This window comes from Molossus molossus, unplaced genomic scaffold, assembly GCF_014108415.1.
Source record: "Molossus molossus isolate mMolMol1 unplaced genomic scaffold, mMolMol1.p scaffold_m16_p_1, whole genome shotgun sequence".
NCBI classification, from domain to species: Eukaryota; Metazoa; Chordata; class Mammalia; order Chiroptera; family Molossidae; genus Molossus; species Molossus molossus.
The window spans coordinates 61,849,714-61,861,921 of NW_023425344.1; the positions used below are offsets into that span (position 1 = coordinate 61,849,714).

The window sequence follows — 12,208 nt, forward strand, 5'->3', positions numbered from 1 at the left end:
GGGAATGCACTTGATGGAGTGATAGAACCCTACAAAAGCCTCTCATGCATATGAAAAGATAGCACCAGCAACTGCCTATCACAATGTTCTTCAGCTGCGCATCCAGACACCCACTGCCTACCCCTAGTGCTCCTTCAGTAGAAGACGACAACACACCTGCTGAAGATACCTCACCACCTGAAGACTCTCCTACTGAGGTCGTGCCTGCAGAGGAGCAGTAACCTTGTTCTTCTTTGCTATGCAGTACATCTCTTCATCTTCATCGCTTTATCATCGAACAAGTCGCACTATTTTCATAGGTTAGTGGTTGTAAGAACTGTGTGTGTGTGATTAAATGTACGATATGATATTTGTAACGTCTAATGTTTTATTTTGTCTAATAATATTGGGTAATACGAGTGTAATGGTGACTAGTATTTCATGTCTAAAGGGCTCTAATAATGTTAAAAAACGTATTTAGAAGGTTGTAAACAGGTTTTCTATGCTTTAACTGCGAAAATATTCTATTTATAAATAAAGAATCCTACTTAGCGGAAATTCATTTATCGTGGTAGAGTCTAGAACTGATTAACCGTGATAAACGAGGGCCGACTATCATCTCTTAAAAACCTAAAAAAGTTATAGCATCAATAAGAGTAGACTAGTCCTGGCTGATTTGGGTCAGCGGTTAGAGCGTCAGCCTGCGGACTAAGGGTCTCGAGTTCCATTCCTGGCCAACGGCACACACCTAGGTTTTGGGTTTGATTTCTGGCCCAGGTTGGGGTTGTGTTGGAGGCAACCATTCGATGGGTGTCATTTACATCGATGTCTCTCTCTCTCTGTCTCTCTCTCTTCCCCTCCCTCCCTCCCAATCTCTAAAAATCAATGGAAAAATATCCTTGGGTGAGGATTAACAACAAAAAACAGACTGTCTGACATAAAAGAAGCATTCAACTTCAGTGTGCTTGGCACGCTTACAGAGTATGCAGTACCCAACCTGTAGCACACACGTGACAACCCTGCAATGCTATAGTAAACTTTAGTCATTTTCAAAGAATGACAAGGGCTAATAAACATTACACAGACTCTACAATATTTCCTTCAAGGTTTCCAGAATCAGAGTGTTTCTACTGCTGTTCATGTCAACATTGTGAAATAATAATTAAGTCCCTCTTCAAGAAGAATACTATAAAACTAGAATACAACTTCATTGTTTTAAAAGAGAATCTTTTTTAAATGTTAAGCAAATCACTTGGGCTTCTTGTTTATTCAGGTTTAGTGAAATAAATCGCCCTTGTTCCAAAATATTTACTAGTTACTTGTTAGCTGGAACAACTCAATACACAGTTTGGGAATTGTGGGCTAAAGGCATAAATAGCTAGGGTGGAAAATAGTGATATCTTGGTATAGTACTATTTTTCATCATTTAAGCTGTAGTAAACATAGGTGATCTCTAGCAGTTTCCCTCTCTCCCCTAAGGTCATTGGTCACACACTCCTAAAAATCTGTGTTATTTCCAGTGTTTGTGGTTCATAGCCTCTTATTCAAAGCCCAATCTTCCCTGACATAGCTCTTTAAATTAAAGGTGGCTCTGGTAGCTTTAAAATCCAGGTATAAAATGAAATTTCACATTATGTACTCAAAACTTCGCAACCAAACATAAATTCTTATTAAATATTTATTGAATGATTGAGATTATCTGTGTAGAACTTTATTTTTTAAAAGTCTATTCTACATAAATATTTTACATGTGTAAGCACAACCTTTTCACTTTTCTGAAAGTTTACCTTTTTTCCTAGGTCTTCTTTACTGTATCCTAGAAGTTGAAGGTATTTTCCACGAGAATCATCCTCAAAGTTCACCTTTTAAAAAAGACATATTCTTGAAACAAAGACCTGCATATAAAGGCCTAAATTTTAATTAACTGATCAAATTTCAAGTAGAATTATTACAAATATCTAACAGCTATTACATCAACCAGAAGTTTCACTGCGAGCAAAAATCCAAAGGACAGCTTTCCTTTAAATAAGTTTTGTAAAAATAGTAAGTATACTAGTAATTATCCTACTTGAATAAAGCTTACTTTTAAACTATAATTTTTGTAAATACAAACTAACTCATGTCCAAAGGCTATATGAATACAACACTCACATTATACGAAACATTCGATATCCTAAAAATCTTCCCCCAAATTCATACTTGTAAAAAATATATAAAAATAAACTGTATAATTTCATAATTCAACCTTACATCTATTTTCTTTGGAAAATTCATTATCAAGAGCAGATATACCAGTGGAGTCAAATGACCAACAAAAAAATTCTATTGGTTATTCTGTCATAGATGTTAACTCAGTAGAAAGGATGAGAAATGCCTCCAACCTCTCTCCCTATACCTCTTCCGTCTTTTCCCATTTTCCTTAACTGGATCTATAAAAAAAAAATAAACATTCTATTTTTATTATACTTATGTTTTTAGTATACTAAGCTCTATGTTTTAATTTTAAAATAGGTCTGGTGAATATTATGTCTTTCTCACTTAAATACATCTATTATATTGTTTACTTATCAGAAAAGTACTTCATTTTAGGCTTTTCAAAAAAGAAGGAAACACTCTTGACATAAAAAGTTAGGTTGTGTGCTCCTCATAAGGTTTCCTTAATTTCATCATGAGGTTCCTGACATCACCTTCTACCAACTGTTTCTTTAACAGGAAGACAGATTTAGAATATAATGGGAATAGTTAAATTTGCAGAGAGTGAAATAAAATAGTTTTAATACCAACTTTACCTTCAAGAAGGACCACACACTTTTTTCAAATTCTGACTGAGAAGCATCAATTTTTTTCTGACAATAACTGACAAAGCCTTGAGACTGCACGACCTGCTGAAGTTGGTCTGATCGGCTGAGGAATTCCTTTTCTGTTACAACCTGACTAATGAAGACGTGCTGCTGCTGCTGCTGCTCAGCTCCCTGCTGAGACTGCATTTTGACATTTTCAAAGGTAACCAGCTTGCCTCCAAACTAGAAAAGAATAAATGAACAAAATCAGTTTGAACCATGAGGATGTGGCCAGAAAACATGCTACTACAAACATGCTAATGGAAAGAACTATGACCTAAACATTTATCACTTTGGATAAAATTAGCTCACACACTCTCCCATACCCCACAATCTGAACCCAATCTTCAATTATTATTTCTCTTTACAAAACCCACCTTCTAGATAAAATGTACTACTTCCTATGCCCCACAATTTCTCACCTACTTGATTTTACTAACTTCTACATATTCAATGCTACTTCTCTTCAAGGCCCAGGCAAATGTTATCTCTTCCATTTCAGATGCCTTCAGTGTATTATATATCTCTTTTGATTCAACTATTAGTTACGTATTTGCTTCACATTCTGTTCTAGAGTTTTAGAGGATGGCATAATATAACACTCTTGCAAAATACACCTTTTGAGATAATGATTATTTTGGGCTAAAGAATACTTGAAAACAAGCAGGAGCAAGAATGGCACTCTGACCTCCTCTTTTCTTCCTGAAAGTAGGAGATGAAACTCCCATATGAGAACTGTTCTCCCCAAACCAAGAATAAAGAAACATTCTTATCACCAGAGATGAGAGTTAAGACTGACAGAAACCTGTACAAACAGAACTTGTTAAATAATAAGAATCTCCCTTTAGTCTCTCTATTTTTACTTTTCTACAACTGCCATTTGTTCAACCTAGTATATAAGCACTTAGGTTTTGCCACTTCTTTGAGTCTTCATTTTCCTATGGAGCTTCCAATTACATGTGAAAATCTGTATAATTTTCTCCTGTTAATCTACCTTATGTCAGGCCATGCCAAAAAACCTAGGAGGGTAGATGCAAAGTTATGCCTCTTCTATACTTACAAGAAAGGCTCTGTGTCTGCTTTATTCTTTTTTTGCACAAAGTACTCAGTATCTGCCTTGTGTATAGCAAGTAGACAGTTAATATCTAATTAATGTATTCATAAAAATAAATGTATGTAAAGAAGGAAATACAGGACCAAATTTGGTTATTTACACTCAGTAATTTTTATACAAGGATTAGTCTTTATACAATCTTTTTTAAATTTTATTTTCATTTTTATTGATTTGAGAGAGAGGAAGGAAGAGAGAAACACTAACTGGTTGCTTGTCTCCTGCACGCTCCCCAACCAGGGATCAAACCCGCAACCTGGGTATGTGTCCTGACCAGAAATCAAACCTGCCACCTTTTGTTGTACAGATGACGGTCCAACCAACGGAGCCACACAGGCTAGAGCTACACAAACTTATCTCATTAAATATTAATATATTTAATATATTCAAAATGTTTGTTATGTCAGGCAAAATAGGAACTACCAAGACATAAAAAAGCACAAACCACTATCTTTAAGAAACTTAACATGAAAATAAAACTGGCTATAACAGGCACAATTAAGACCACACATGATGTGCAACTTCATAGAAGAACAAAAGCACTGGGTTTCCCCAAGTTCTGGGGAAGTTTAAGAAAACTGCATCTAAAAGCAAGACTTAAACTGAGTTTTATAGGATGATTAGGTTTATTTCATTGGTTCTATGAAATATTAACATTATAATTTATATAATCAATAATAATGTTACTGCTGTTAGCCATCAGCTTCCTAAATCATCCAAACCAAATATAGAAAACTTAAATATGGGTATTGAACATAATAAAAATATTTAAAAAATCTTAGTGATGCAATTTATAAAAATTGAAAGAAACAAAATAGAAAGGTAGAAATAGAAAGTATAGCCCTGTCTGTGTAGCTCAGTTGGTTAAAGCATCCTTCTGTTCTGCCAAGGTCCTGGGTTTAATCCCTGGTCAGGGCACATACAAGAATCAATCAATGAATGCATCAATAAGTGGAACAACAAATCAATGCCTGTCTGCCTGCCTGTCTGTCTCTCTCTCTCTCTCCTTAAGATCCAAGGGAAGAAGAGAAAGACACAACCTCCTCCAAAAAAAAAGGATTCAAGGAGGGAGACAGAAAAAGAAAACAAGTTTAATACAGTGAGGAGAGCCCTGGCCAGTTTGGCTCAGCGGTTAGAGCGTCGGCCTGCGGTCCGGAGAGACCCGGGTTCGGTTCCCACTAAGGGCATGTACCTCGGTTGCAGTTTGTCCCCGGCCCTGGTTGGTCGTGCAGGTGGCAGCCACTCAATGTGTCCCTTCACATCGATGTTTCTCTCTCTCTCTCTCTCCCTTCCTCTCTCTCCTTCCCACTCTATCTGTACAAAAAATGGAAAAATATCCTCGGGTGAGGATAAAAAAAAAAATTACAGTGAGGAGAGAGATGGATGGTGTGAAGGTGTGAAGGTTGTACGACAATGTTTTTAAATGGTCAAAATAGTAAATTTTTTATGTAATTTTATAATCAAAAAAAGAAAAAGGAAGTAAGTCCCACTTTTCCCGAGAAGGCATTTTAAACGACAAAAAAGTCATAGACATATCTCAAACTCAATCTTCTTCCATCAGTGATCCTATAATAACACATTACTATGATAAGTCCTTTGTGATTGCGAACCATAAAAACAAATCCACCTACTGAAAACGAAGCACCAACAGGCCTTCGGATCCATTTGGGTGGCTTCTTCAGAGGCAACACAATACTTTGCTGAGCAGCCTGCTGAGGAATTTGTAATGGAGGAAGGGGCTGTCCTGTGCCAAAGGGATCAAGATTTCCAAAAGACGATGAAAGCTAAATAAATAAATTATAATAATGTGAGCACTTTTAACTTGTACAAGACATGTTTTCAAGTCATATCAAAGAATTCTTTTATTGTAAGTATCCAATTAATCAATATTATTGACCAGTAACATCATTTTCAAAGTAATTACATAAGATGATTTTTTAAATCTCTTATGATAAAAAAAACCTCAACATTTCCTATTACCTTGTCAGCTTGTTTTTGCCTCAAACCATCAGTACTCCCTCCCATGATAGAATATACACTGATACGCCCATCAAAGGAAGCAGCTGACAAGACAGCAGGATTTCTGGGACACCACTGAATATCAAAGCACCACTGTGTGTTGGTGGGAAGTTCATATAAGACCTAGGCCAAAAGAAGAAAAGTCAGAAAACGGTGTATATAGCAAAAACACCTGAATTAATATGATCAACATATACAGCTTAATTAAATATTTTCTTTCTGGAGGTGTCTTTAGCCAGGAAAAACAAGTATAAAAATTTCTTTAAAGTACAAGAAAGTCCATTATAATAGTCTGTTAAGATAAAGACCAAAACACTATTAGAGTTAGCTTATAAGATTCTAAAAGATCACTGGTGTGTTGTCCAACTATTTTTGCTTGCCATGATCTAAACAACTTTATTTAGACTATTTGAAAACCAAATTTTAAAAATGATCTTGAGAAGAAAGAATTCATGGAGAAATTTGGCTTTTGGTCAAAGCAAGAAAACAGGTACACATCATTCTTATTACTGCAGAATTGAAACAGAATTCTGCATAAACAGTTTTATTAAGAAGGAAAGGAATATTGAATTACTATAAAAAATGACTACTATAAAATCTTTACAATGCAATAATTGTTAACTCAAAGCTAGTGTGATAGTAACTGATCCTCATAGAGCATAGGTTTTGTGCTTTAAGAAAGGGAATAGCGCCTGGCCAGTGTGGCTCAGTGGTTGAGCGTCAACCCATGCTCCAAGAGCTCACCAGTTCAATTCCCAGTCAGGGCACATGCCCAGGTTGTGGGCCAAGTCCCCAGTGGGGGGCATGCAGGAGGAATCGATATTCTCTCTCATCGATGTCTCTATCCCTCTTTCTCGCTCTCCTATCCTCTCTCTAAAATCAATAAGATAAAAAAAAAGGGAATAGGGCCCTGGCCAGCTTTTCTGAGTGGTTAGAGCTTCGGCCCAAGGACCAAAGAGTCATAGGTTCAATCCCCAGTCCCTATCTGGGTCGTGTAGGATGGCTCTCTCTCACACTGATGTTTCTCTCTCTACCTATTCCTGCCTCCCACTCTATCTAAAAATCAATGAAAAAATGTCCTTGGGTGGGGATTAAAAAAACAAAAAATAAATAAAAACAAAGAAAGAAAATAGTGAGTTACTATTTAGTGGGTACAGAGTTTCAATCTGAAAAGATACAAAAGTTCTGGATTTGGATGGTGGCAATGGCTGCACAAACAGTGTGAATGTACTAATGTTATGGAATTGTATACCTACAAATGGCTAAAATGGTAAACTTTATGTGTATTTTACCATACACACAAAAAAAGGTAGACTATGCATCTTTAAAAAGAAAAACAAGTCAAATTAGCTTAACTTTGGCTTATATAATATTTAAAATAATGCTTTATTTGATAATAAAACAGAATTAGGTGAAAAGGTACTTAGCCTGCTTTGATGCTTAAACTGGTTAAGATTCCAAGTTTCATGATATTAGGGGTGGGAATGGGGAGGAGGGTGTCAACGGGGGAAAAAGGGACATCTGTAATATTTTCAACAATAAAGATAAATTTTTTAAAAAGTTTCATATTTGAATCACTTGTTATTTTTAATTTGCATTTGAATAAAAAATCTGAAATTTTTTAGTTGCAGAATGCATGAAAAATTTATCACTTCAAAGTCTAGGCACACAAAAGTTATCATATACAAAAATTCATTTCATCCATTTATATAACTGAGAAAAATTAGAACAGTAATTTCCATGAATTTTGAACTCACCTGGCAAGGCACAGTGTAAATGCAATATTTTTATTATTTGATCTATATAAATCATATAAGGCAAAACTTATTATTTTGATTTTTCTCGTGTCTCCTAACTTTAATGTTTCTACATTCTTACAGACATCACTCCATCTGAAAACTTTAAATTCACAAATCAAGTTACAAAAGTACTTATTTTAATATTATAGATTAAAAGCTATTGAAGATACTCTTATTTTTACTAGTATTTAGGCTAACTATGAAAGTACTTGCAATAACCTATCTTAATTTTAAAAAAGTAAAAGTTTATAAAAGCTATAATTAAAATCTGCAGTCTCTTCCCCAAAACTGAAAGAGGAGAAAACTATTCAACTATTAAGAATAATAAAAATAATAGTTAAAAGAAAATTTTAGTACACAACCCAAAGCAAGTAAAATTATGTTTATATAATATTTACATTTAATAAGGTAAAATGTCCTATATCAAAATTTCTATGGGTAAAACATATGGCAAATTTATATTACAAAGTATGATATTCTTGCTGTATAATTCATAAAAGAGATTCAAAATCTATGTCTATTGATTTACAGGAATCAAAGAGGATCTTTAGGAATGGTAGTGCAAGAAAAAGACTCAAACCTTGAACACTCCTACTTTGAAGGCACTGATTTCCGGAATCCGCATGTTAAACAAATCAATCCAAGTATTCCTTAGTCTAAGTAAACACCTTTTATTGAAAATGGGGCAGGGGCTCTGGGGGATGATTACTAGTTTTAAATATACTATTTCAAAGACTAATTATCCCACATGAAACAACTGAACTTAGATAATGTTCCTGATGAAAATCTCTACTAGATTAACATTTCACACATACCTCCATCTACGTTCACATGCCCTTAACTGTAATAATGCGTTAAAGAATCCATATTAAATTTCTTATTCAGGTAGAGATAAAATAAGCCTGTGAAAAGTTTCCTCTCCATACCTCTCCTGTGTTTGGGTCAGAGCAGAGAATCCTAGAATCTTTTCCACAGCTCAGCAATAGTTCAGGATCCACCATGCTCCAAGCAATTGCCAAAATTCCCCTTATAAAAACCAGAGAGAGATGAAGAAATCTTTAATATTGAAAAAACCAAATCTCCAAATTATTTCTGTCTGAGCTCTAAAGACACACAGCTAACAAAAACATAATTTAATATAATCATTACAGAAAACAATTTAGTAGTGCATATGCTCTTTGATCATTAAAAGACATTCATTCAATAGTGTGCAGTGTATAACAGCAAAAATAAAAACAAATGCTGACAGTATGAACTGTGTAATAATAAATTACAGATCATCTTTTGATTAGAAGATGTATAGTTGAAAATTCTGTTGTAGAGCCCTGGCCAGTTTGGCTCAGCAGGTAGAGCGTCGGCCTGAGGACCAGAGAGTTCTGGGTTCGGTTACTGCTAAGGGCACATAACTCGGTTGCAGTTTGTTCCCGGCCAACCAGGATCGTGTGGTGGCAACAAGATGATGGGTCTCTCTCACGTCAATGTTTTCCTCTCTCTCTTCCCTCCTCTCTCCCTCCCGCTCTATCTGAAGATAAAATGCAAAAATGTCCTTGGGTGAGGATAAAAAAAAAAAATTATGTTGTAGAAATCTATTTATTACTATTAAAGGGTGTTTATAATTAATGAAAAAAGGTTAACTATGCACATAAATTCACATAAAAATATATAATTACATTAAATATTTACACAATTGAAGTTATGCATATATAAAGATATGAACAATAAAATGTTTTACCAATGAATGGGTAGAAAATGTAACTATTTTACATTGTCTTCTTTTTGTCTACATTTCCTAGCTTTTGTTATCAGAGAGGTTCTAGCATAAGAAATTATTTTATTAAAAGAGATTTAAAATTTTGTCTCATAAAGTATTACAGATCCAAATTGCCAAAGATCTGATTCTACAGTTTATTTCGTGTTTTAATAACTTTTGATTTTTATCCTGAGTATAACAAAGGTAGTATTTTTGGTAACTGTTCTGGAAATTCAGATTAGGATAAAGAAAATAAAAATCCTCAAATCCCACCATCACAAAAAAACAACCCTATTAAAAACTTGTCTTTTCTATATTCATGCCTTTGCTATTTAGAGATAGAAGAAACACTATCATACCATGAATAAAATATTAGAAACTAAAATTTAAATATCAGATACTAAAAAATACTAGGTACTGAAAAAATACTAGAAACTAGAAGTATATTTGCATATTTCTTAAAACAAAAGCATACAAATTAATATCTCATAAACCTCCTAAAAACATGACAGTAGTTCTAAGATGCAAAGGTTTTTATTTTATTTTATTTCTTTAATACTCACCTGAGGATATTTTTCTATTTATCTTCAGATTGAGTGGGAGGGAGAGGGAGGGAGACATGAGAAGGACATATTGACTGGTTGACTCCCGCACGACCCTGACCAGGGCCAGGGACGAACCCACAACCGAGGTATGGACCCTTGACTGGAATTGTACCCGCCACTCATTGGTCTGCAGGCTGACACTCTTACCACTGAGCCAAACAGGCAAGGGCTAAGATGCATAGTTTTTAAAAAAACTTCCAAAACAGCTCTGGCTGGTTTGGCCCAGAGGTTAGAGTGTTGGACCATGGACCAGAGGTTCCCGCTAAGGGCATGTACCTCGGTTGCAGTTTGTCCCCACACCCAGTTGGGGTAGTGTGGGTGGCAACCACTTGATGTGTCTCTCTCACATTGATATTTCCCTCTCTCTCTTCCTTCCTCTCTCCCTCCCGCTTTATCTGAAGATAAATGCAAAACTGTCCTCGGATGAGGATAAAAAAATAAAATAAAAATTTCCAAAACAAAGATAAGCCTTGTGCCCTGGCTGGTTTGGCTCAGCAGTTGGAGCATCAGCCTACAGACCAGAGTCCCAGGTTTGGTTCCCACTAGGAGCATGTACCAAAAAATAAAAAAGAAAAGAAAAATGCTGAAAATCAAAGAACTAGTATTTTATAAAAAAAGATAAGCCTCGTTATAAATGTGTTATTTATAGATGTTTCTTTCCCAAAAAAGTTGTTTTTAATTTGGTATTTCTTACAATCTTAATCATCTCGGAATCAGGACATTATGGTATAGAAAAAAGGCCCAAATTCTTTAAGACTTTTGTTTTCAATAGTTTATTTTTTTAAAGTTAAAATCTATAAAAATTATAAGGACAATGTGATGTACACCCTAGTATTCCTCTAGACTCAGATTCACTGATGTGGCCACATTTATTTAATGTCTTTCTTTCTCTGAGCATTTGGGAGTTAACTGCCAACTCATGACATGTCACCCTTATACTTATCTCCGGGGATAAGAACATTCTTGTACATGACCACAATATAATTACATATTGAAAATACTTATTATTTATATGCAGTACTTTAAAATAGTTCAAATTCAAATTTCCTCAATTTCATCAATAAGGTACTTTGTAATTACTGTCCTCCCTTTAAAATTCAATCATACATGTCAAGAATTTCAAGGCATGTCTTTTAAAAAAAATCCTATCATATTTAATGCCACATTTTTAAAAACATTTAGGTTTTAAATATATTTTTTTAAATCACAAGAATTATAGATCTGGAAATAACCCTAAAGATCATCTAATCCAATTCTTGCATTTAATAGAGGGAGAAAACTGAGAATTAGAGAGGTTAATTCACTCCTGGCACTCAGTATGGGTTTATGTCCTGCTAAAAATTATGACCATTCCTAAAATTGTCAGTATAATAAAGCATTAATAGCATGAATTCTGACTCCCTGGCCAGTGTGGCTCAGTTGGTTAGGCGTCATCCTGTGCTTTAAAAGGTCGCTGGTTCGAGTCCTGATCAGGGCACATAACTAGGTTGTGGGTTTGATACCTGGGTTGGGTACATACAGGAGGCAGTCAGTGGATGTTTCTCCCTCTTCTTCTCTATCTCTATCTCCCTTCCTCTCTCTCTCAAATCAATAAAAACTTATATATATTAAAAAGAGCATGGACTCTAAGATCAGAAGGTTTGGATTAGAAGTCAGTACTTGAGTTATATGAGCCTTGCTGAGCTTCAATTTCCAATCTGTTAAAGAGGATAATAGTATCTACACCATAGGTTTGTTATGAGGATTAATCAGGTTAACATTTAAAGTGCTTGCATAATGTGCATGTTATATATTTGTTAGTTGTCTTCCCTCTACAATGTAAGCTCCCTGAGGGCATAAAGTTTTGTCTATTAGTGAATCCTAGTACAGTACTTGATACAGAGTATTTGTTCAATAAGTAGGTGTTAAATGCATAAAAAACACCTTATCTGCCTTGAGAAAAATAATAAAACTTCTCAGAATCATCCCTTCTGTACTAAAAAGCTGACTGAAATATAACATCTGAATAAAATTATTTTTTGTTGTTGTTGTTAATCCTCACTCGAGGATGTTGATTTTTTTATTTTATTTTTTTAGAGTGGGAAGGAGTAAGGAAGGGAGGGAGG

The 12,208-nt window shown here is 34.8% G+C and overlaps 1 protein-coding gene across 9 annotated transcripts in view; it reads right to left on the reverse strand.

Moving 5' to 3' along the window:
• The window catches only part of SEC31A (SEC31 homolog A, COPII coat complex component), an 80,199-nt gene that overhangs the window by 42,555 nt on the left and 25,436 nt on the right, over positions 1 to 12,208 (reverse strand). For all 9 annotated transcript variants that reach the window (XM_036245750.1, XM_036245676.1, XM_036245974.1 and 6 more), the window contains 5 exons: positions 8,675 to 8,774; positions 5,911 to 6,072; positions 5,562 to 5,714; positions 2,769 to 3,002; positions 1,767 to 1,841 (listed from right to left, as the gene is read on the reverse strand). In XM_036245750.1, coding sequence (XP_036101643.1) covers positions 1,767 to 1,841; positions 2,769 to 3,002; positions 5,562 to 5,714; positions 5,911 to 6,072; positions 8,675 to 8,774 — 724 coding nt within the window. The remainder of the gene's footprint in view (positions 1 to 1,766; positions 1,842 to 2,768; positions 3,003 to 5,561; positions 5,715 to 5,910; positions 6,073 to 8,674; positions 8,775 to 12,208) is intronic.